At 44.3% G+C, this 26,487-nt stretch overlaps 1 protein-coding gene across 2 annotated transcripts; it reads left to right on the forward strand.

Moving 5' to 3' along the window:
• B3GNT9 (UDP-GlcNAc:betaGal beta-1,3-N-acetylglucosaminyltransferase 9) lies at positions 1–26,487 on the forward strand. Of its 2 annotated transcripts, XM_054048638.1 has the most exons (3): positions 26–85; positions 17,163–17,205; positions 20,401–26,487. In XM_054048638.1, exon 3 carries the CDS (start codon positions 20,469–20,471, stop codon positions 21,744–21,746), a length of 1,278 nt encoding a protein of 425 aa, XP_053904613.1. In that variant the 5' UTR covers positions 26–85; positions 17,163–17,205; positions 20,401–20,468; the 3' UTR covers positions 21,747–26,487. The 2 variants fall into 2 exon arrangements, with proteins under 2 accessions (XP_053904612.1, XP_053904613.1); XM_054048637.1 differs by lacking the exon at positions 17,163–17,205 and having other exon boundaries at positions 1–85.

The raw sequence follows: 26,487 nt of genomic DNA on the forward strand, positions 1-26,487 counted from the left end.
CTAACTGTCTCCAGATGTGCCTACTTGGCAACCCACTGATGAAACGTTACTGAGGGGACACAGGATCTACACTATCAAATTGGATGTAAGTATCTCGTATTTATGTTTGATCAGGGGGACATGTTATACTAAAGGCAACGCGAACTGGAGACTCTCTTATAGTCAAGCTTTTATTTTAGTCAATCCTACAGTTTTTTGTTCTTCATAAAAGAAACTATGCAGCTCATTTTACTGTGATTTAATATGTACCAGAGCCAGTTAAAATGAACGGTCTCTGGCCAGCTTTGCATATAGGCTTGTGCTTTACTTCACAATAGCAGCATCTTTGCATGTTTTTAGATGTTGTTTTTTATGCAAGACGTTAGGTCTTCTTTATGGGGAGTCTTAGAGTTGCAAGAAGGGCTGTTACATTCCAAATGTAATCGTGTAAAAATATGGGCATGTTATGCTTACAAGACCCTCTTTTTTGGGTTGCACTCACAATTTTTATGCAGCCCTCTTTATCAGAGTTTCAGTGGTGCAATCTTTGGAGCTCAATCCATGTACACATAATTTTGCAAACTGTATCATTGTAAATGTATCTAGATTTCATTAGAATTTAACAGAACGTCACATGTGACCATTTAAACAGCTTTTTTGTCAGACTGTGATACTCTTACTCACACTGTATTTTACTTCATGACCATCCCATTCAAAATGATGGGGCATACTCCCAGAGTAAAGTACTATTATATATCTATTTAGGGACATTGCAATATTCGCATCACAAACTGTAATAGCATTGTAGATCGTTATGGAAGATGCTAATGCGAGAACTTTAAATGAATTTTAGTTGCTGTTCGCCAATGGCAGATCATCAAAAGAAGCCAGATTTATCATTTCATGGGTGATCGGGGAAAGAGGGAGAAGGAAAGAAAGCAAGTGATGCAGATTGTTGGGGGAGAAACAGAGGTTTAGCAGATGTCTCTTATTTTGAGTATCAAGAACACCCATACACTTATGTTCACTATACTATAAACGCTGTAGCATTATTCTGGAGCTTAGGGGGCATGTGGGTCAAAGTTTTCAAAAACAGGAAGCTAAAGGCAGGCTCCTAATTCCATATTAAGCTGTGTGGCAAGGCACCTCCTTCGTTTCGCCAGACTTAGCACTTCTGCCCCTGGCGATGGTGGGCCTGGGGTAATCAGCCCCACTCAGGACAGGGTTTGCCTCCCTCCTTCTGTGCTTCCTTGGTCCCTGAGGGTTGGCCTAAGGGGTGACCCTCCACCAAACAAAAAGGAAACAGTCTCAAACACAAAACCCCAGGGGGTACCTTTCGCTGCCTGCTCGCTGGTGCAGGGTGTCATCCTGTTGGTTGCCCTGGGGTGTCAGCCCTTCCCCTAGCAGGCATTCAGGTTTGGCTGTTTCCCCTATGGAAGGAGCACAGCCTCTCAGCCTGGAGTAACTTATTTCCCTGCCGCCTCTAGCCTGGCAGCTGCTTGTCTCTGTCTCTTCCTCTTTTCTCTGCCCAGAGGAGGGGATTTTAAAGGCCTCAGGCAGCCCTTAATTGCATTCAGGGGTCCCTAACTGACCTGAGATAACCCCTTCTCAGGGGGCCTTTAACATTCCAGGGCTAACATCTCGGCCTTCCCAGACCCTCTTGCATTTCCTCCCCTTGTGTCCCACCCCGACACTAAATGGCGGGACCTAATGTCATCTGTTGAGGGTGAAGAACCCCGGTGGGCCAGCCTATATTCCACCTTGGCCCTATGGCCCGCCAGGGATATCGGTTGGCGGCTCCTACATGGAGCTGTGCTGTGAGCACGGGCATGTACCTGCCGCGGTTCGCGTCCCTTCCCGATACTTGGCCCTTTTGCAGCATGAGGGAGACCCTGGCGTACGCCTCTCTTGAGTGTGCCAGACTGCAGCCCCTATTCCGGCTCCTAGACCTCCTTTGACGTTTTTTGGCTGCTCTTCTCCCCGCATCTTCTTATATATGCACACCCTGTCCATGGCCCCACAAAGTCATGGGACCTCCTCGTCAACTTCCTCTTAACGATGGCCAAAGTGGCCATCTATAACACCAGGGAGAGGAGGTTGGCTGAGGGGGTTCTCTGCAACTGTGTGGCCTACTTCCGTTCTTCTCTCCGCTCACGTATCCAGGCAGAGTTCCTCTGGGCAGCGTCCACTGGCTCCCTTGACAACTTTGGGAAGCAGTGGGCACGCTCCAGGGTTCTCTGCTCGGTGTCCCCGTCAGGTTCCCTACTTTTGACACTTTGACCCACACACCTGTTATTTTTTTTCAGTTGCCCCCCATAATTATTTGAGTCGCAGGCTCAGCGGATCCTCCCCATAGGCTGGGGAGGGGGGTGGAGGGACCTTGCACCCGCCCACCTCTCAGAACCCAGTATGAAGAGACCCTCTTGCAGCCGTCCGGCCTGACTTTGTCACAACTGCTATGACAAGTGGCCCAATTCTCCAAAGTGCTGGGCACCTCTGGGCTTCAGCGGGAGCTGCTGGGCACTAAGCAGGTCTGACACTCAGACCATTGTTCCTACGTAGGAGCCTAAGGACAGATTTACACACCCACCTCGAACACGGACATTTATAAAAATCTTGGCCATATGCTGCAAACCACCTGGACTTCTCTTACATCTCAGGTTAACAAAACAAACCAACCCACCTTTGATGAAAGGAGCAGCCAATAATTGCTGGATGTGGAGTTTATTCTAATATTACACACCAAGGGCCGGATTGGGAAGGCCCCCTAAGGGGTGATTCACAGCACCAGGGACTTTCCCTTTCTCTCTCACTCCTCATTCTTCAGTAGCCTGCAGACGTGCCTGTCATAATTTCAGAATGGCAGTGCTGGTACTTGGAAGTGCACCGGAACTGCTCTGTCAGCATGCCCCCTGCCCCAGGGCACATGATGCCCCGAAAAGGGTAGTGGGGGACAGGGTCATGGCCTCCCAATCTGCATCAGCCTATGCACTGGACCACGACTGGCTGCCCTGAGCCTGCCCTCTTGCTCTGCCACCAGGGACACTGGGTGCCCCGAAGGTTGTGGAGGCAGGTGAGGAGGGTCAATTGCCCCACAACCCGGTCTGGCACTAATGCACAGGGTGGGCCAGCCACACTATGGGCAGAAAGATGGAGCAATCCCAGACCACTTGGGGGAGAAGGTGGTTGTGGTCCCAGAGGCACAATCTCTCCTCAACCTTCCCATGCGGTGGGGCAGCCCAGCAGCACCTGCTGCTCAGGGCGTGGTGAAATACTGTAATAGCCCCTACAGACCAAGGCCTGTGAATGGCACATGTCAGAGACACAGAAATAGCGCCCGATCCTGTAACCCTCACTCATACAAGGCCGATCTGTGTGAGCCCAAGCCCTTGTGAGCACCCTGAATCGTGGTGGCTTCAGTGGGAGTCATGGGCCCTCAGCAAATGCAGATCCAGGGCTCCAGGGTTGGGCCCAACAGCTGCAACTTGGGTTTTCCCCTCCCCCCCATTTAATTTTGGGTTTATTTTACAATATTTTGCAATCAGAAAACTGCTCTGGAGGCAGCAACTGCTTTCCAGGTTTTGCATTTGATAAGCTGATTGAATACAACATTTGGAAACTACAAACCGATAGCCAGATAGCTTTGCCTCCGAAACGTACCCAGCTAGCCTCCGAAACCATTTGAGAGCTTTCCTCAAAATCCAATTTGTGTATCAGTGGCATTGAAAAGGAATGACTAATAGAACTGAGAGGTGAAATGAGAGGCTCTGTGATGAAATCTGACCCACCAGAAAAAGGAAAAAAACGGCTTGAAAACTAATGGGATTAATTGCACTTCATAGGATTATTGCCAATGGACAAATTAATGAGAATTGTAGCATCCTGTCCTGCAATAATCTTGATTATATCAGTTAAAGTGTGCTAGCGTGAGAGGCAGCTCACACAGGGGTTTTGTAAGGTCTTTTGGGTAGGCACCATTCTCTTTGTTCTGTGTATATACAGTGCTTAGCCCCAGGGTCTCTAGGTGTCACAGCAATACCAATAGTAAATATCAATAACAAGAGTTGTACATTTTAAAGGTCCAGAGCTCTGCAGAAGGGTCACCCTGGACAAACCACATCTCCTTTCATGGCCGAAGGCTTAAAACTCCTGGCCTGCTCATGCGTGGGGTTTAATAGTAACAGCACAATGCCAATACTATCTGCCATAGTGGCGCCCAGGGCTAGTACTATAGTAGTACTCATTATTTGTATTGTGGTAGCACCTATGAGATCTATTCATGGACCAGGACCCCCATCGTGCTAGGAGCTGATCAAAGCCCACTAAAGTAAATGGCAGACTTTCCGCTGAGTTCCAGGGGCTTTGGATCAGGCCCCCGGCTTACTGGAAAAAACTGTTTAAACATGTTCAGCTAAAAAAAGCACATTTTCAAAGTTTGTTTATGGATTTATAAACTTCAGGGACCTTCATGAGGCTGTTTTTTTTAATAAGTTAGTTTACTGACTTCCTTTGCCAGGGCTTTATACTACATTTGCCTGGCTTCCCAACAGGCTGTATTACAAAGCATCTCGTTCCTAACTCAGCCGAGATCAAACCACAACGCTTTGCTTTGCAATGGTATAACTTCAAATTAGACCTCCTCCCGAGGTACCCTTTCATGCACGTAGATAAGTCCTCATGGCACCACAGCCATTTGTATTATAAACTTTGATGAGGTTTGTGACTTTGTCTGAAGAAACCCAATAAACACTGGGACTTGGCATGTGAGAGTCAAGGCCAGAAAAAAAGCGTACTGGCATTTTTGTCAAACACTTCGGACGCTTTACGGTGATTTTAATTTGGGAGCAGCAGCTTAGTTTGCAGAAAAGACCATTTAAGTTTATATATATATATTTTTTTTTGTGGAGAGAGAGTAGTGAGTGTGTGTGTGCGCGCGCGCGCATGTGTGTGTTAAAATTTGCTCCTGCCAAAGACGTTTCAGCTACTCATGTCAGAATTAACACTGTGCTGAGAACTAGAACTGCTCTGAAGGGACCAAACATGGGCCTCGTCCAGTTGACAAAACTGCACTAATGGAACTAATCTGTGATTTAAAAAACAATGTAGTAAAACCAATGTGAACCAGGCTATTTACAGACTCTCTTATCTCAGTGTAAACCAGACTTATTGTGGTTTAGTTTAAGTCAGTTAGCAATCCAGTAGGAATCTATTTAACCTAAACCAAACCAGCTCCCTAACAGATGTGTCCACACATGGGTCTCTACTGGGTGACAACTAATTTAATCAGTGCGACTGTCTGTGTAGACAAGGCCTAAGTCTAATCAGAGAGTGGGATCAAGGTACAGGACATAGTTATACTGATCTGCTCCCCAGAAGGTGAGTGATACATAGTTGAGGAAGGAGTTTTTGAGGGAATGGTTTTCTTTTCTTTTCTTCTCAGGTTGCTCCCTCAACCAAGCCATGGTGCTTTCCTCAGACTGGAAATGCAAGGGAAAGGATGGCTATGTTGATCCATGGGATGGCTATGTTCATCCATGGCATGAAAAGTCTGTCTACTAGGTTACAAGGGAATACCCTCCTGGGTTCTTATCTGTCCTAATAGGACTAAGGAGCCCAAAGATTTTCTCTGAGGGGATGTTTGGGTATGGAGGTACAAAGACTTGCGAAGAACAGCGCCATCTGTGGGGCATTGCTGGTAAGAATTGAAGCAATGGTTGATGGGGAAACCGAGGTTGGGTGGGGACTATAAAGGCCTGTGACAGGGCTGATGAGGTGGTCTGACAGTGTCCCACAGGATAGGTCTTGGCCCTATGCTATTTAACACCTTTATCAATGACCTGAAAGAAAACAAAATCATTACTGATAAAGTTTGCAGATTACACAAAATTGGGGGAGGGGTGGTAAATAACGAAGAGGAAAGGTCACTGATTCAGAGCGGTCTAGATCGCTTGGTAAACTGGGCGCGAGCAAACAATATGCATCTTAATATGGCTAAATGTAAACATACATTTGGAAACAGAATGAGGGACTCTATCCTGTGAAGCAGTGACTCAGAAAAAGATTTGGGGATCATGGGGGCTAATCAGTGATGCTATGGCCAAAAGAACGAATGTGATCCCAGGAGGCATAAACAGGAGACTCTCAAGTAGGAGTAGAGAGGTTATTTTACTTCTATATCTGGCACTGGTACAACCACTTCTGGAATACTGTATCCAGTTCTGGGGTCCACAATTCAAGAAGGATATTGATAAATTGGAGAGGGTTCAGAAGAAACCCATGAGAATGATTAACGGATTAGAAAACATGCTTTATAGTGAGACTCAAGGAGTTCAATCTATTTAGCTTAACAAAGACAAGGTGAAGGGGTGATTTGATTACATCCATGAATACCTGCATGAGGAACTAATAATTAAATAATGGGCTCTTCACGGGGCCGGCACAACCCATTAGGCGACCTAGGCAGTCGCCTAGGGCGCTACAATTTGGAGGGCAGCAACCGCAGTGGTATTTCGGCAGCGGGACCTTCCGCTGCCTCTGTCGGGGGTGGCATTTCAGGGCGGGACCTTCCGCCACCTAGGGCAGCAGAAAAGCTGGCGGCACTCCTGGCTCTTCAATGGAGCCAATAAAGGTATGGCTTGATCCTCATGGCTGGAAGTTGAAGCTAGGAAAATTCAGACTGGAAATAAAGGTGTAAATTTTTAACAGTGAGAGTAATTAACCATTGGAGCAATTTACCAAGGGTCATGGTGGATTCTCCATCCCTGATAATTTTGAAATCAAGATGGGAGGTTTCCTTAAAAGCTCTGCTCTAGGAATTATTTTGGGGAAGCTCTATGGCCTGTGTTATACAGGAGGTCAGACTAAATCACCACAACGGTCCCTTCTGGCCTTAGAATCTCTGGCTCCAGAGCTTCCCAGCCTGTTCTGGGAAATGTTGCATAGTTCCATGGCTTGGTCTTATTTCTGGCAAGGCTTTTATCTGTTTAGTTATTCTGAGTGGAGGGAAGGGAGGATGTGATGTTGGTGGAAGGAAAATTTAATAACCTGCTGTTTTAAAACCAATGAGACTGGCTCCTGCATGGAACTTTTCCAAACCCCCCAAATCTCTCATACTCTGCAAATAAAGCATGACTTGAAACCTGTCCAAGAGTCACATCAGGCGAGATTGCTCACAGTCTGAGTAAACAGGCTCTGCACTCAGGAAGGTATGGGACTGAGAGACTGAATCCTGGCCAGGTGGTGTAGAGCAAAGCAGAGGCCACTGTTACAGGATGCCTAGGGACAGAGCAGACACTGCTTTGACACATGCTTGTGCCAACACATTAGCACCACCGCGCTCTCCTCTCTCCCTTCCAGCAGAGGATGCAGCACAACTGGAGGGGAGCTTATCATGTCTCTCTTGGATGCAGCATCCTGCCATCCTTCCCCCATGTTATTTCACCCACTTGAAAAGGGCTAGAAGCTTTCTGGAACCTAGTCCTAGTATGCTGTGTCTGATCACAGTCTGCTCACACACAGGTTAGCAGGGCACAGAACTGAGCTCTCTGACCCTTGGGGAGGCTAGAGAGACAGTATCTTCCTGGAAATAAAAAAAACCTGATTCTTTGCTTTAAAAAAAAAAAAAAAAAAAAAGTCTCTGGCTTCCAGTTCACAATAAAAATCTACGTTGGTCTCTGTTGTTCCTTATTTGTAGGACGATTTTGTTTGTTTTAAACAGATTTGGGCCCAATATAACCCGATATTATAGGGATAACAGAAACATGGTGGAATTGTAGTCATGACTGGAGTATAGGTATTGAAGGCTAAGTGCTGTTTAGGAAAGACAGAAATAAAGGCAAAGGTGCTGGAGTAGCATTGTATATCAATGATGAGGTAGACTGTAAAGAAATAAGAAGGAATGGAATGGATAATACAGAGTCTGTCTGGGCAAAAATCACATTGGGGAAGAAAGCTACTAGAGCCTCCCCTGGGATAGTGCTTGGGTGTGCTACAGACAACCGGGATCCGATTTGGATATGGATAGAAACCTTTTTAATGAAGTAAATACTAATTGGAATTGTGTGATCATGGGAGACCTTAACTTCCCAGATATAGACTGGAGGACAAGTGCTACCCTGTTTCCCCGAAAATAAGACATCCTCCGAAAATAAGGCCTACTTACAGTTTTGCCTCTCGTTGTAATATAAGGCATCCCCCTGATAATAAGACCTCCCCGATAATAAGGCATCCACCGATAATAAGGCATTTTTCATTTCTGAAAAATAAGACATCCCCTGAAAATAAGACCTAGCGCATCTTTGGGAGCAAAAATTAATATAAGACACTGTCTTATTTTCGGGGAAACAGGGTAGTAATAATAATAGAGCTCAGATTTTCCTGGATGCAATAGCTGATGGATTTCGTCACCAAGTAGTTGCTGAACCAACAAGAGGGGATGCCATTTTAGATTTGGTTTTGGTGAGTAGTGAAGACCTCATAGAAGAAACGGTTGTAGGGGACAACCTTGGTTTGAGCAATCATGAGCTAATTCAGTTCAAACTAAATGGAAGGATAAACAAAAATAGATCTGTGACTAGGGTTTTTGATTTCAAAAGGGTTAACTTAAAAAAATTAAGGAAATGAGTTAGGGAAGTGGACTGAAGAACTTGTGGATCTAAAGGTGGAGGAGGCCTGGAATTACTTCAAGTCAAAGTTGCAGAAACTATCAGAAACCTGCATTCCAAGAAAGGGAAAAAAATTCATAGGCAGGAGTTGTAGACCAAGCATCTCACAGAGGTGATTAAGAAAAAGCAGAAAGCCTACAAGGAGTGGAAGATGGGAGGGATCAACAAGGAAAGCTACCTTGAGGTCAGAACATGTAGGGATAAAGTGAGAAAGGCCAAAAGCCATGTAGAGTTGGACCTTGCAACGGGAATTAAAACCAATAGTAAAAGGTTCTATAGCCATATAAATAAGAAAAAAACAAAGAAAGAAGAAGTGGGACCGCTAAACACTGAGGATGGAGTGGAGGTTAAGGATAATCTAGGCCAATATCTAAACAAATACTTTGCCTCAGTCTTTAATGAGGCTAATGAGGTGCTTAGGGATAATTGTAGGATGACAAATGGGAATGAGGATATGGAGGTAGAGATTACCACATCTGCGGTAGAAGCCAAACTCAAACAGCTTAATGAGACTAAATCGGGGGGCCCAGATAATCTTCATCCAAGACTATTAAGGGACCTGGCACATGAAATTGCAAGTCCATTAGCAAGAATTTTTAATGACTCTGTAAACTCAGAGGTTGTACCGTATGACTGGAGAATTGCTAACACAGTTCCTATTTTTAAGAAAGGGGGGGGAAAAGTGATCCAGGTAACTACAGGCCTGTTAGTTTGACATCTGTAGCATGCAAGGTCTTGGAAAAAAATTTGAAGGAGAAAGTAGTTAAGGACATTGAGATCAATGGTAATTGGGACAAAATACAACCTGGTTTTACAAAAGGTAGATCGTGCCAAACCAACCTGATCTCCTTCTTTGAGAAGGTAACAGATTTTTTAGACAAAGGAAATGCAGTGGATCTAATTTACCTAGATTTCAGTAAGGCATTTCATACGGTTCCACATGGGGAATTATTAGTTAAATTGGAAAAGATGGGGATCAATATGAAAACTGAAAGGTGGATAAGGAACTGGTTAAAGGGGAGACAACAATGGGTCATACTGAAAGGTGAACTGTCAGGCTGGAGGGAGGTTATTAGTGGAGTTCCTCAGGGATCGGTTTTGGGACCAATCTTATTTATTCTTTTTATTACTGACCTTGGCACAAAAAGTGGGAGTGTGCTAATAAAGTTTGCGGATGACGAAGCTGGGAGGTATTGCCAATACAGAGAAGGACCGGGATATCCTACAGGAAGATCTGGATGACCTTGTTAAACTGGAGTAATAGTAATAGGATGAAATTTAATAGTGAAAAGTGCAAGGTCATGCATTTAGGGATTAATAACAAGAATTTTTGTTATAAGCTGGGGATTCATCAGTTGGAAGTAACAGAGGAGGAGAAGGACCTCGGAGTATTGGTTGATCACAGGATGATTATGAGCCGCCAATGTGATATGGCTGTGAAAAAAGCTAATGCGTCTTGGGATGCATCAGGCGGCATATTTCCAGTAGAGATAAGGAGGTGTTAGTACCGTTACACAAGGCACTGGTGAGACCTCATCTGGAATACTGTGTGCAGTTCTGGTCTCCCACGTTTAAGAAGGATGAATTCAAACGGGAACAGGTACAGAGAAGGACTACTAGGATGATCTGAGGAATGGAAAACCTGTCTTATGAAAGGAGACTCAAAGAGCTTGGCTTGTTTAGCCTAATCAAAAGAAGGCTGAGGGGAGATATGATTGCTCTCTTTAAATACATCAGAGGGATAAATACCAGGGAGGGAGAGGAATTATTTAAGCTCAGTACTAGTGTGGACACAAGAACAAATGGATATAAACTGGCCATCAGGAAGTTTAGACTTGAAATTAGACAAAGGTTTCTAACCATCAGAGGAGTGAATTTCTGGAACAGCTTTCCAAGGGTAGTAGTGACGGCAAAAGACATATCTGGCTTCAAGACTAAGCTTGATAAGTTTATGGAGGGGATGGTATGATGGGATAGCCTAATTTTGGCAATTAATTGATCTTTGACTATTAGCGGTAAATATGCCCAATGGCCTGTGATGGGATGTTAGATGGGATCTGAGTTACTATAGAGAATTCTTTCCTGGGTGTCTGGCTGGTGAGTCTTGCCCACATGCTCAGGGTTTAGCTGATCACCATATTTGGGGTCGGGAAGGAATTTTCCTCCAGGGCAGATTGGCAGAGGCCCTGGGGGCGTGGGGCACGGGTCACTTGCTGGAGGATTCTCTGCACCTTGAAGTCTTTAAACCATGATTTAAGGACTTCAACAGCTCAGACATAGGTTAGGGGTTTGTTACAGGAGTGGGTGGGTGAGATTCTGTGGCCTGCGTTGTGCAGGATGTCAGACTAGACAATCATAATGGTCCCTTCTGACCTTAAAGTCTATAATATGAAGTGGGTTTGGCCCAGAAAGCTTACCATGGAGCCTTTTCCAGATCTTCACTTTGAGTGGTGGGCGAGTTGGTTCCAGCGTCGAATGGGCTCGGATCCTGCTCTGCAGTCGCGCTGTGAAAGGAGGCATTCTGTCCCTGGAAAAAGATTAAGCTTCCTCTTTTCTCTCCTCATCTACCTTTGAAAGAAATCTAGGGAGTGTCAGTGAACGGAACCAGAATTGCTAGAGAGTTTCAGAACAGCGTTTTAGCAGAAGTTCCAAAAGAGCTCACAGGTTGCTGCGCTGAGACGAGAGAAACCTGCAATCCTTTTAACAGCTGGAAGGTCCCTTTTAAAGCAAACACAAACTGGTGAACAAAACAATAATCAGCACTTGAATTCTCAACCTGCTTTAACAGGCAGATAATTCTCGTTATCCCCATTTTACAAGTGGGGGAAAGTGAAACACAGAGTGGGCACACGACTTGCTCAGGGTCATCCAGCAGATCTGTGGTAGAGCCAGGACTAGAACCCAAGGTTCCTGAGTCCCCGTACAGTGAAATGAATCGGCATTTCAAGGGAAAGATTGCACAATGCATTTAAAAGTGTAACGGTTCAGTGCAGCCTGGCGGGCGATTGACAGCTCTAGGGGTTCTTTTAATTTTTTGCATGGGAATCTTGCTGCATGCTGTGAGCCTCACACTGAAATCCTTCCGCACCCAGAATCTATAGGTGCTCACTTCCTGCACAGGTGGGTGCAGTATAGAACTCTACAGGACCATCAGTTCAGGCCACGCATCCAGTGCACAAAGTCACCGCAGAGTACAACTCAGCTACACATCTGGATCTGGCCAGGGGTGTTTATTAACTTGCTTGAAGTAATTCCTCCTATTGCTATTTCCGTTCTTTGAGAAGGAGGGTTACTTTCTTCCACCCCTTTGTCCTGGAGGGACAGACTCTCATGCGTTCTGCTTTTTGCTTTGCTGCTTAAGGGGAACGAGACTAACCAGCGGATGCATTTCTGGCTGGTTTTAATGGATTGCTACAACAGACAATGCAGTCTGATTCTCTCACAGTTTAATATGCTGTAAAACAATGCATGCTTTGTTTAGACATTTTAGAAGGAAATTAAGACTCACCAGGGCCTAGGACCCACCAAAACAGCAGTGGTCCCTTCCTAAAGCCACTGCACATCACTGTCCTTAGCAGCACGCTTTCCGGCCTGCTGGAAGCCCAGGGCTAATCTGCCCCTGTGCAGATGTATACAATATGCATCAGGGCAGCATATTCTTTTCCTTGTTGGAGGGCCTAGCAGTGAAGGGTAGGTGACTGTAGCCTCTGTGTAATTGGGAACACAGCTGAATCAACTAGGTAATTCATACAAATCACCTGCCAAGAGAAACCTTTACAAACAACTCTGACTTCCTAGACAGCAGCTTCATAGCCGGCAAGCGGGCCGGTATCGTTCTAACACATACCCACAGACTCCCTGCGGTTGCAGTAAGTCTGGTGTGGTTTTCCAGGTGCTTATTCTGGGCCTGCAGTGCAAGTTCTAGCTCTCTCCACAGAATTAGTGTCTTGGTGACTATGGGGCCCAGTGCCTCCATTTGACCTACAACACTTTCCTCTATCCCAAGTAGGGGGAGAAAGAAGCTGACAATCAGAGGCACTGCAGAGCTTTGCCGTGGATCCAGGGAGATATCGGAGTACAGCACTCCCACCACGACCAGAGGCTTTGGAGACTCAGAGGAGACTAGGATGGGCTCAGTAGGGAGTACGTGAGGGTTAAAAGAGAAGCCTCCTCTATAAGGAAAAGAGCAGGTTAAGGAATGTTTAGATAAGTTAGATGTATTCAAGTTGCAGGGTCTGGTGAAATTCATCCTAGGGTAATTAAGGAACTAGCTGGAGCCATCTCCAAATCATTCGTAATTATCTTCAAGAAATAATTGAGGATGGGTGAGGTCCCAGAGGACAGGAGAAGGGCAAACATAGCACCTATCTTTAAAAACAGGGAACAAAGAGGACCTTGGGAATTATAGACCAGTCAACCTAACTTCAATACCTGGAAAGATACTGGAAAAAATTATTAAACAATCAGTTTGTAAGCAGATAGAGGATAATAGCGTGATAAGGAATAGCCAGCACGGACTTGTCAAGAACAAATCCTGCCAAGCCAACCTAATTTCCTTCTTTGAAAGGGTTCCTGGCCTAGTGGATAAGTAGGAAGCAGATGTATCTTTATTTTAGTAAGGCTTTTGACAGTCTCATAGGACGTTCTCATAAGCAAAGTAAGGAAACGTGGTCCAGCTTAATTCACTATAAGGTGGGTGCACAACTGGTTGCAAGACCGTACTCAAAGAGTGGATATCAATGGTTCGCTGTCCAATTGGAAGGATGTATCTAGTGGCGTCTTGCAGGGGTCAGTCCTGAGTCGGGTACTAGTCAATATTTTCTTTAATGACTTGGGTAATGGAGTGGAGAGTTTGCTTATAAAATTTGCCAATAACACCAAGCTGGTAGAGGTTGCAGACACTTTGGTGAACAGGATTAGAATTCAAAACAACTTTGATACATTGGAGAATTGGTCTGAATTAAACCAGATGAAATTAAATAAAGATAAATGCAAAGTACTTCACTTAGGAAGGAAAAATCAAATGCACCACTACAAAATAGGGAAGAGCTGGCCAGGTGGTAGTACTGCTGAAAAAGGATTTGGGGAGGACAGTGGATCACATATTGAATACTAGTCAACAATGTAATGCAGTTGTGAAACAGGCTAATATCATTCCAGGGTGCATTAGTAGCAGTGTTGTATGTAAGACTTGGGAGGTAATTGTCCTGCTGTATTCAGCACTGGTGAGGCCTCAGCTGGAGTACTGTGTCCTTTCTGAGTGCCACACTTGGGAAAAGATGTGGACATTTTGGAGAGTCCAGCGGAGACCAGCAGAAATGATAAAAGGGTTTAGAGAACCTGACCTATGAGGAAAGCGTTAAAAAATGGGCATGTTTAGTCTTGAGAAAAGGATGACTGAGGGGGACCTGATAAGTCTTCAGGTATGTTAAGGACTGTTATAAAGGGGACTCTGATCAATTGTTCTCCATGCCCACTGAAGGTAGGACAAGAAGTAATGGGCTTAATCTGCGGCCAGGGAGATTTAGGTTTGATATTAGGAAAAACTTTCCAACTCTAAGGGTAGTTAAGCTCTGGAATAGGCTTCCAAGGGAGGTGGAATCATTGATCTTTTTAAGAACAGGTTGGACAAACACATGTCAGGGATGGCCTGTCAGTGGCTCTCCACTTTTCCAGACTACTGTACCCCTTTCAGGAGTCTGATTTGTCTTTGCATACCCCCAAATTACACCTCACTTCAAAACTACTTGCTTACAAAATCAGACACAAAAACACAGAAATGTCACAGCCACACTATCACTGAAAAATTGCTTGTCTTTCTCATTTTTACCATATAATTATAACATAAATCGATTGGGATATAAATATTGTACTTACATCTCGGTGTATAGTATATAGAGCAGTATAAATAAGCCATCGTCTGTGTGAAATTTTAGTTTGTACTGACTTCGCTGGTGCTTTTTCTGGAGCCTGTTGTAAAACTAGTCAAATATCTAGATGAGTTGACGTACCCCTGGTTGAGAACCACTGATCTAGGTTTACTTGGTCCTGCCTCAGCACAGGGACTGGACTTGACTTCTCAAGGTCCCTTCCAGCCCCACATCTCTATGATTTCTATTATTTCAATTTCTTCTATCTTCATCATTCTTCGTGCACGTCCCTCTCCATTCTCAGCTCTTTAAAATGCCCGATACAAACACTTAGATGGTTTTTCCTGTTCTCTCTTTGCACTGGGGTTAACTGTTGTGTTCTATAGTCATCTCCAACTACCCTAACTCTCTGTCCCTCAAGCAAGCAAAGCTGGCTAGATGTCCCGGAGACTGATTTCACTGCTATTCAAGCAGAGGCCACGTAACTCATCCAGCCCCCTTGCATCTCAGGGGAAGCTCGATGCTCTGTCACCCCTCCCAGCTACTGGTTCACCTCTGCAATCCTGTGGCTTCTTGCATCATTTGAGCTAAAGGAATGGTAGAGCTTCTGAGATCACCTGTACAGTCCTCCCCCTCAACTCCACATGCCCAGGTCTCCATTGCCATCTATGCCTTTTGCCAACAAGCTGCTGGCCTCATTGCTGGCTCTGGTGAGAAAAGCAACTCTCCCCAGCAGTTGTCGTAAACCATCCGACCTGAAGGTCACATCCCGAGTTTGTGCTCCCAGAGTGAAATCTGGGCCCCACTGAAGTCAATGAGAGTTTTGTCATTGATTTGGCTGGGGGAAAGGGGGGTGGGCGGCTAAGATTTCACCCCTGATAGGCAACACACTTCCCTGGTTGCAGGAAATACGGCCAACCCCACACCATTTAAACAAATGTCCTGTGACGCCATCAAGAAATTCTACACCAGATCTGCTGATTCTCTTCCAATGCCACCTGAGGGGCAGCAAGAGGGAAGGCTAGGAGGTATCCCTTGCCCGTCCTTTTTCACAGCAGTGGTAGGGGTGGCTGCAGATCCAACAGCCTGTCTGGTGGGACCCCCAACCATCTATTTCAAGATTTCACATTCACTGCGGGGAGGGGGGTTGCAAGAAATCTGACTGGGCAGAGCTTGGCAATGGACCCTCAGGCTTCTCTAGCTTTTCCAGCTAGCCATAGAGGGCTGGGGGGGGGGGTCTGGTTTTGCTGGCAGAGCAGCCTGAGTGATACAAAACCATCCCTACTGTCATAGCTTGAACCTACCAGTTTCAGCTAGTCCCAGGAGTGAGAAGCTGGACCCGGATAGCAAAACCTGCTCTTCCAACATGGAAGCACATCGTACTATTAAGTCCGTTACCCCACAGCCACGCTCTTGCTGCAGGCTTGTGCACCAAGGGGTAAGGCTTTTCTGTTGCTTTGATATCCCCCTAGTTTTTCTGATGCTGAGTGGTGATGAATACTCAAGAAATATAAAGGGATCTGCAGGACTCTTCAGCATCTTGTTGGCCAAGATCAGTAACAGGACCTAGAGAGCTTTTCCCACACTGACAAATTCAAACAGAGCTGACTCCTGGCTAATAGCCAAGGCCAGGATGAGTGCTGTAAAAATATCCAACATTAACACAAAGGTCCATATCATTTGATATAGGATCAGGGCTAGCAATTCCTTTTAAATTAGAAGTTTATATTCAGCATTAATCGGTTTTATTTGAGCATTATATTGCTGTATCTCAGAGTCCTTTCCTTCAGTAAATGAAAACACAGAGGGATTGGGCCATCAGCCCATGCATGGAACAATCCAAGATTTTTTTTTGGCTCCTTCACAAGGATTCTATTGCCAGACTCCACAGTTTTGGCAGGATAAATCTGTAAGTCATGGAAATTTCTAGCTTCATGACACACACACATTTTATTCCAAGTCCTAGTTGATAAAATTAAATGCAGTAAAGAGCCAGTTTTTTTTATCCAAGTCCTTCATTAGCATCTGGAATCTGAAAGCTGATGTAAGATCAGACATTTACACAAAAGAAAAAAAAATCCTCTCTCAACTGGGGAAGGAGACGGGATTTTATGAAAAACACAGCCGGCTTTTAACTTGATCTGAGATACGTAATCACTTGCCAATATAGCTTGGATTTTCTCATAGAAGGACCAATCCGGAAAGGCACTGAACAGCCTTAACTCATTCTAAAGTCAGTAGTTTTGGAGCTTAAATCCCATTGGCAGTCAATAGGGTTTAGGCACTTTGGAGCCTAACTCCCTTTTAAAATGGGTAGCAATGCCTAAGCACCTTCAAAAATCTGGGCCTTCGAGGCTTATAAGTCAGCACCAGCACCTTAAACTGTCCCTGCAAACCCAGAGGCAGCCAGTGCAGACCTCAGAGCACTAGAGTAACACGTTGACAGTGAGATCACCAGTGACAGGGTGATAAACTTAAAAGAAAATGAGGTCTTGTACCTAAAGGGAATCCTGTGCTAATTATCAGGAATAGAAAAGCCACCTCTTGCCACATTCACACTGCTCATGCCATTAGAAGACAGCTGAAGTGGATATCCTGTATATTATGTATGGTGTGTATAAACTATGCTTTCATTCCAATTGTATTTCAGATTTCGCCCCACACAGAGCACATTGCAGACGTCTAGTTGCAAGGTAATAAAGGCATGGATGAGGGACGGGAGGTCTACACACAACAGAAAAGGGCATAACTTCAAAGCCAGACATAGATGAAAAAACCCAAACCCATGCTGGTCACTGCAAATACCACCTGTTCTACACACAGTAGCTGGAGATCTTGCCCGACCCTGGATTGTGTATTGATTGACCAAATGCAGGTGCACATCCTGTCAAGGGACAAATATCAGCTCTCCCACACCTCCTACCCACCAATACCGCCTCAGATGTATTTGGTTTGAGCCTCAGCCAGATAATTCTCATGCATGCTGTGATCTCCAGACAGACAAAGTGCTTGACTGGCTTTCACTGGGTCAGAGGAGATGTAGATGAAGACCTGGGTTGTCTTCAGCATACTGCAGGCACCATAGCTCACGCCGTCTCACTGAAGGCTAATGGCACCTCTTTGAATGAGAGGGGTGATATGGTGGAACCACTGGCACCCTAACATGAGAGCACTCTTGGGGAAGAAAAATAACTTCCTCCAAATCCCCGAGATCTCTCTGACAGAAAGGGAACAGAACCACTTAAGAACAGCCCCATCCACTCCTCGGAGGGCCTGTGAGAAAGCTGGGGCTTGATGCGAGAATTACTGAGTGAAATTCAAACTGAGTGACATATGCTGGAAGTCTCATGTTGCCAGTACTAAAACATCCTTTGAATTGCTAAACATTATAGATGACTATTTCCTTAATGCTCTATATTGGACCTCCTCATGACAGAGAAATTGATCATAGAACTAGGTGCATGCGATCATGACTTGATTACATTTCTTATGTGCAAACAGAATAAAGTCCCAACCTGTAATTAATATATATTAATATATATATATACACACACACACACACACACACACACACACACACACTTGGGGCTCCAGAGGGGCCAGTTTCAGAAAGCTGAAAACATTGGAGTCAAATTAGCTGGCAGAAAAAATTGAAACAGAAAAATATGAATGATAACTGGGAACAGCGTCAGAACACTTCACTAAATTTCCAAAAAGCCCCAACCAAGAAGGAAGGCTATACTTGTTTAAAAACAAACCAACAAACAGCCTGACTAGGAGGGAAAGTTAAATCAGCAATTAAAAAAACAATGTATGACAATAAAAAAGGGGATGCTGATAGCAGTGAATAGAAATAGAAGCTAGAATCCGTAGAAAATTGATAAGGGAAGCAAAAGGACACAAGGCGACCTCTATGGCCAGCAAAGCTATGGAGTTTTTAAGTATATCAGGAACAAAAGGAACCATAACAATAGTAGTTGTCCATTACTAGATGGAAATAGTAGACTAATCAACCACAATAGAGATACGACAGACGTGGTCAATAAATATTTCTGGTCTGTATTTGGGAAAAAGCCAGAGGATGTATATATATAGGATGATGATGATTGAATAATCTCAATTCCAACTGTAACTAAGGAGGATTTTAAACACCAACTCTTAAAGTGACATTTTTAAATGAGTAGGTTTGGATAACTTGCATCAAAGAGTTTTAAGAGAGCAGGCTGAGGAGCACCGATGGACAGTTAATGTGGATTTTTAATAACTCTGGAACACTTTTGAAGTTCTAGAGGACTGGAAAAAAGCTAATTTTGTGACAATATTTAAAAAGAGTAGATGGGATGACTTGTCAGCCTGGCATCAATCCCGGGCAAAATAATGGAATGGCTGATCCAGGATTTGATTAGTAAAGGATGAAAAGAGGGTAATATAATTAATGCCAATCAACTTGGGTGTATGGAAAATAAATCTTGTCAAACGAAATTGACGTTTATTTTTGCTCAGCTTACAAGTTTGGTTGATAAAGATAATAATGTTGATGTAATAGACTTCAGTAAGACATTTGACTTGGTATGCACAACATTCTGATTAAGGAACTAGAATGAGACAAAATTAACATGGCACACACTAAACGGACTAAGAACTGGCTAACTGAGAGGTCTCAAAATATAATGTTAAATGGGGAATCATCATTGAGCGGGTGTGTTTCTAGAGGGATCCCACAGGCATCAATTTTTGGTTAAGCAGAAGGTCAGACTAGATGATCATTCATAATGGTACCTTCTGGCCTTAAAAATCTATGAATGTAAATTATGGCAACTATGGGATTTGTAATCAGATATTTTAATATTGTGTGTGTGAGAATGTGTATCAATCATAATGATCTTTTAAAAAAAATTCCACTGGTGTAGATAGTTCTCAGATTCTGATCACCACTTCCCTCTGAGTGTGTAGGGCTTAAATAAATAGATACACCCTTCTCTGGGGAGAAAGGGAACCAATTGCTCCTAAGAATAGTTGGAACAACTCTCGTCGTCAATTTCTTCTGTTCCACTTAGTTATTTAGCTGCTGTGGGAAACAATGTGGCTACGTGTACTGTGGTGAAAAAGGATCTGTGTCTGTTCCAGCTATAGACACGTGACCAATTCTTTCCCTCGACTATATTTAGATATTGCTTTCTGCATCCTTGTAACTCTTATTTTTCTTCTTGCAGTTTAGTTACTAATCTAACTGAATAGAACAGCGGTTCTCAAACTGTGGGTTGGGACCTCAGAGTGGGTCACGACTCTGTTTTAATGGGGTCGCCAGGGCTGGCGTTAGACTTGCTGGGACTGGGGCCGAAGCCAAAATCTAAACCCTATCACCCAGGGCTGAAGCCTTCAAGCTGCCTTCAGCTGCCAGATTTGTGTCTTTGCTTTTGAATGACTTGAAGGAGACTTAATATTAAATGGCTTCTTTAGTTCTTATCAAGGGTTTTATTTATATGAGACAAGAAGAATGGTTTTGATCATAGTTTTGCTCTATGTTCTTCTAGGACACAATGGTGGGATCTTTTGTGGTTTTGGAGAGGGGGTGAATCAATCATGTATCAGCGGAGAGGTTTTAAGAAGAAGTTGGGTTTCCCATAGATAACTTGAACAGCAACATGGTCTAGAGGTCAGAGCAAATGACTGGAAGTCAGGCCCTCCTGAGTTCAACTCCTAGCTCCGTTACTGGTTTGCTGTCTAGCTCTTGGTAAAGCACTTAATGGGTCCCCGCATTGCCATTGGTGAAACAAGAATATTAATACCTCCCTCCTGGGTGTCTTGTGATTATTAAATTATTTTTTACCAGAGTTCCTTGAAGATGTTAAATGCTCTGCACTAATGTACAATGTGTTTATTTGCAGATGGACATGGGTTTTGAACAGCTCACCAAGCACAGCTTTTAACACTCCTTACAAGAAGTGTGGAGACAATGAGAGTTCGGCTCAAAGGGGATGCGATCTGCACCCTTTTCCTGGTGGTAGTGCTTTGCTCTTTACTCTATTCCCAGTTGGAGCGTACTTCCCCAACAGGAAACAGGGAGCAAATGCACAAGAAACCTTCACCAACGCAGAAGATCTTCCCAGACCCCGAAGCCCCCAAGTGGCATCCTCAAGCGGAGGTGACATTTGGCCGACCCAGAATCATTGCTATTGCTAAAGATGCAGAGGTGGCAAGTAAAAAGACCCAAACTACCACTTCACCACCTCTGACTCATTCTGCCTTTGACTTCAAGCGCTACCTTCTAAACAAGGACAATCGGAACTTTGATCTTCTCATTAACCAGCCCAAGAAATGCCTGAAAACACCCGGAGGTCCCTTCCTGCTTATAGCCATCAAATCGGTGGTTGAGGACTTTGACAGACGCGAGATCGTCCGTAAGACCTGGGGTAGGGAGGGTTTGGTGAACGGGGTGCAGGTTCAAAGAGTTTTCCTCCTGGGAATACCAAAGAATAAGACAGCACTTGCAACATGGGAGATTCTTGTCCACCAGGAGAGTCTGATGTATCAGGACATTTTACTCTGGGACTTTCTGGATACTTTCTTCAATCTGACCCTGAAAGAGATCCACTTCCTGAACTGGGCTGACGAGTTTTGTTCTAGTGTGAAGTTCATTTTTAAAGGGGATGCTGATGTTTTTGTCAATGTGGAGAACATCATTGACTTCCTCGAGAGACATGACCCTGCAGAAGACCTCTTTGTTGGGGACATCATCTACAATGCTCACCCAATCCGGGTACAGAAAAGTAAATACTACATCCCAGAAACGATGTACGGGCTAGGCACATACCCACTCTATGCAGGGGGAGGGGGCTTCTTATTGTCCAGCAGCACCATGAAAAAGCTCTTCCAGGCTTGCAAAGAGGTGGAGCTCTTCCCCATTGACGATGTCTTTTTGGGCATGTGCTTGCAGAGAATCAATCTCAAACCTGTTTTGCATGAAGGATTCAAGACGTTTGGCATCGTGAAACCCTCAGCTGCCCCGCACCTGCAGACGTTTGACCCCTGCTTTTACAAAGATCTCATGGTAGTCCACAGTCTAAAAGTAGCCGAAATCTGGCTAATGTGGAATCTGCTTCACAGCCCACGGCTTTCCTGCACCCAGAAGAAGCAGGTGAAGAAGCCTTTCCAATGGAAGAGGAAAAAAACTGAAGCAATGACGGACAGCAGCCTTCTGATAAAGCAGGCTAAGCATGGCAGAAGTAGGTGATGAACCAAGCTCAGAAGAACCTTGCGTGGTTGCAACCCAACACGCTGATTTAGCGCGTCTCGTGTAAACTATTAGGAGACAAGGCCACCCTATTGCAGACGACATTTGCCAGAATTCCACATCTGCACAAACTATATGCAGTAGGATTTTTTCCCTTAACCTTATTCCAAGTAATTCACAAAACTAGATTTAATTTATTATTATTTATTAGTATCGCAGTAGAGCTTAAATACCCCCAGTTAGGACTATTGTGCTATACAAACACACACACAAACACACAGTAAAAGACAGCCCCAAAGAGCTTAACATCTAATTTGAGACTTAACATGATAAGTGACCATAAAAGGAGCAGGGTAGGGTGGGAGATGAGGACAAGCGTTGTGAAGATAAAAAAAAAACCCATTGCTACATAGGTCTGGGATTACTGAGAGCCAGCAAGAACCACCAAATTGTGCACTAGCTAAAGTAAAGAAAATCAGCTCTCCCCAACTGATGCACGAACCAAACCACCATCGGCTGGCACCTTGGAGGTGTTACAGCGGAGATGGGTCTTGAAGGAGAAGAGGGCAGTGGCATTATGGATTAATTCAGGGAGGGGGCTCCATGCAGAATGGGAGAAGGAGAGGAGACAAAATTGGAAGCGGGCTTTGCCAGCAGACCAGAGGATGGGTGAGGGGGCAACATGATCAGAGACCTGCAGGTAGTAGGAAGGGTCAGAGCTGTGAACGGCCTTGAAGGTGAGGATAAAAAGTTTCATGTTATAAATTGATTTACAGTCAATGGAAGCTGAAAATCATCTGACAACAGCTGATCATCTTCTCACCTTGATGGTCCAGATCCTCCATTTCAGACCTCCGCTGATGAACAGAGCAATGGCAAATGCATACTTCTGCCCCATGTGTCTCTCATTGTGTTCTTTGATCTGGAAGAAATTACTGACATACAGGACTAGTTTATAGAGATTCAGGCCTTTTGTGTATTGAATGCAGTCAAATATGAGAAGGAGCTGGGCCTTTTCAGACACTGGGGGAAAAAAATACCCTTCAGACACAAAGCCTTTGAAATAAAAGCTCTTCAGGACATTGCAGCAAAACACAAGCAAACAACTTTCTGCCATTAGGTGACATTCAATTTATCATTCAAAGTTTTTGAATAAGCATTTACACTTTTGGAGAGGATCACTGTATTGCTTGATTCAACACAGCCTGGACAGCATTTTAGCACTTGAAACATTTTATTTTCTGATCACAGGTAACTTTAAAAATAAGTACTTACTGGCCAGCACAAGTAGGAAGTGAATCTCTTAAAGAGGATTAGGAAAGGCCTTTTGATCCAGGAAGTTATAGGCCCAGATGCACAGCTGAAAAGCTGAAACTATGATTGTTAATTTAGGCACCTAACTCTCTTTGAAATCAATGAGAGTGAGACCCCTAAATACTTTTCAGCCTTAAGCATATACACCTCTACCCGATATAACGCTGTCCTCGGGAGCCAAAAAATCTTACCACATTATAGGTGAAACCACGTTATATCGAACTTGCTTTGATCCACCGGAGAGCGCAGCCCCACCACCCCTGGAGCACTGCTTTACCGTGTTATATCCAAATTTGTGTTATATCGGGGTAGAGGTGTACTTAAATCCATCCTTATTGAGGAGAGAACTTAAGAATGTGCTTAAGTCCCACTGACTTTAAGCCGATGTGTAAGGGCTGTCCTGCAGAGGGCTGTTTTTCCTGGTTTGGGGCCTATCCCATAGGTGCCTTTCTCAGCTGCAGGACAGTGCACAGTACCAGGTTTTTTTGTTTTTCCATTTGCTGTACCATGGTGTCAATTCTAACTTTCACTATGCAGCACAGTTGGAGGGGAGGGAGTCCGGTAACCTCGATTGATGCGCTGTAGTGCTTACTGATGAAGTGAAGTGATGTGTTATCTCTTGGTTAGAAAGGGACCTTATAATAATGTACTTTCAGGAGAATTGTCAACTGGGGATCTGTTTCTGTGATATGCTGGCAGTTTTGGGAATAAATACCTTACGTATAAAGTGTTCACACAAAAAACATTGATGAAATGTACGGTAGTTCTGCAGAGACTGGAAATCAGTCCCAGTCTTGGCTGTAAAACCATCACACGAGGTTGGTAAACGTGCCATATCCATTTATTTATGAACCGCACAGAAAAGCTTTATCTGGTGATCAGTTTGATAGCTGGGCAATTATTTCTATTGCAATTAAAAGACAGTATATGAACGTGCCTGTCCACTTATCAAGATGAATATGGGGTGTGTGGTTTAGTAAAACTAATGCACGCTTGTATTTCTGAGGAGAGAAAGAACTTGATGACATTGTTAGTTGTCTTGGATACCACAGACAATTTTTTCTAATGGCAGTTTTTCACACTTACAAAAGAAAATCATGCTTAGCTTACCTCATGATTTCTTACCACATAACTAGTCAGGGTCCAGCTGTCCTTTCCTTCAAGCTGGGATGCAGAAGTAGACTGGCTCCTTCCTCTCACACAGTTTCCATAGCTGCAGCCCACTTGTAATGTAGTGGGCAGAGTATCCATTGGATTCAATGTAAACCCTGCCCCCTAATATGATGGAGGCAGAATTATAAGGAGGGTTTTGCAGAAGAAGGAGCTAGGGAACTGCCTTGACAGAAGGGGTCTTGTTTTGGCCCTAGCTGAAAAGGAGGGGGAAACACAGCTAGAAGACTGGCAGAGCTGCCTGGGACAGAGAAAGGCTTGCATTCAGCAACTGCGCACATGGCCTGAGGGCTGGCAGGGGTAGAACTGGCACATTCTCCTGGCCTCCATTTTCCCAGTCTTTAGAATGTCTCATTTCTTCACTTAAGACACACTAGGGCTGTTATCTGTAGCAGCGCCAGAAAGTCCTTTTTATTTGTCAAAGCTTTCTGGGTTGCTCATTCAGTTTGAGTTTAAAGCAGTCCATATGCTTGTAAAATGTCAGCATCAAGATACAAATTTATACCAAAATAAAAATCGCCTTACCTGTGTAATTATCACAAATTCCCACATGAAAAAAATAGATCCAGTCATCCAGTATAAAACACATCTATTAACACCCCCCAAGGCTCTAACTCTCCTACTTTGATCAGGCTGATGAGCCTTTCATAACAGACCAAGATCCCAGCCCCCATGATTTGTCTTGGTCAATATTTTGCCCTGCAGGCTACCTGGAAGGACTCTACCCCCTCATGGTAGTCTAAGGACCTCAGGTTGAGAACCGCTCCTAAGCAATGTGGGAGCCAGTTTTTCTGAAAGGGAGGCCCTAGGTCCTTGTGTAAGGATAATGCACTGAGGGAGGCAGCTTTAGGAAAGGAGACCAATTTTTGGCTTGGAAGAACGTAGCTATGGTAAGTAAAGAGAATCTGTTAGTTTGAAGGCACACACATCAATAGCAGAGTGTACGACACTTTGCCAGGCAGCTGAGATTCTAAAGTTTAGCTTTTGTTTTAAGAGGGATGTGGGAGGGAGGAATTTACAAAACCTAGTGAATTTTATATATATCTGTGTGTGCCTCAAAGTTTTTAAGCTAGTGAATCTACCTAAAATCCATATTTAGGTGCTTAAGTTTGGCTCAGTTTCCAGAGCTGTTGAGCATCCACAACTCCCACAGAAACTAAGAGGTGTTCAGAGATGTTCAGCAACTTCCGAAAGGAGGCCATTTTCCTTAGGTGCCTAAATATTGATTTAAGGTGCGTAACGTCAGGCACACAAGTTTGAACATACGTTTCCCATGAAGCCAGCTTCTTTCGGTGTTCTCCTGAAGTGCTGGAGCCCTAACCCCCTCCCCCACAAGGTGCATGATGTGCACAAGAATCAGAAACTGGCCCTGCCACTTTCCCTCTCCAAGCAAAACGAACGGCAAAGAGTAAATTAAAAAACACACACTTGGTGAAAGACAACAAACTTGTCCAAAACACCATCCAAAATTAGACTTTCAACAGGGCTTTGTTTTACGAAAAGCCACCTGGGTCTCTGAAAATGGACTGAATGCACCAACAAAGCCTTTCCCCACACGTTTGAAGCCAGGCATGACTCTTGGCAAGGAATGAAGAATACGGTGAGAGGTGTGTTCTAACAGTAGCTAGAGATGCAAGCTGACTTCCGCGAGACCAAGGCAAACATCTGAAGTTAATATAGTACAAAGGGTTTTATTGAGTCTCAGGGATCCACACACAGACCAGCCATTTTCACACTATACGTAAGTATCCAGGTGGGGCTGGTTTAGTGAGCGGAGTGGGATTGGACCCCACATTCAGCACCTCTAAGTCTGCCTGTCTCCAGGGTTGTAAACTGGATGTGGAGGCGCATGCCAAGATCTAGCACTGGGTTGTGTTGATGGTTGCTTAGATGTCATACAAAAGAAAGCCAGAGAAGTTTCTGAAGCGAGCTGGTGTTATTCTCTGCTTGGTGTCTATTGCCTATTTTCTAACTGCTGGTCTGTCTCAAGCAGATAGAACAGAGCAGCCTCTGGAGAGTATAAAAAGGACAATCAGGTTAAAAAAAAATCATTTAAACCTAAAACCTCTGTGGCCCAATTTTCAGAGGACCTGAGCACCTCAACTGGCTTCTGCTTCAGGTTTTGAAAACCAGCCCAGCAAGCTTCCTTCGGTATGTTACTAACACTACATTAAACAATAAAAATGGCAGGACTTGTAAAATCGAACTTGCTTTTCACTACTTCTGCTGTTTATGTCCATTGTGCAAGCTGAATGCA

This window comes from Malaclemys terrapin, chromosome 14, assembly GCF_027887155.1.
Source record: "Malaclemys terrapin pileata isolate rMalTer1 chromosome 14, rMalTer1.hap1, whole genome shotgun sequence".
Taxonomy (NCBI): domain Eukaryota; kingdom Metazoa; phylum Chordata; order Testudines; family Emydidae; genus Malaclemys; species Malaclemys terrapin.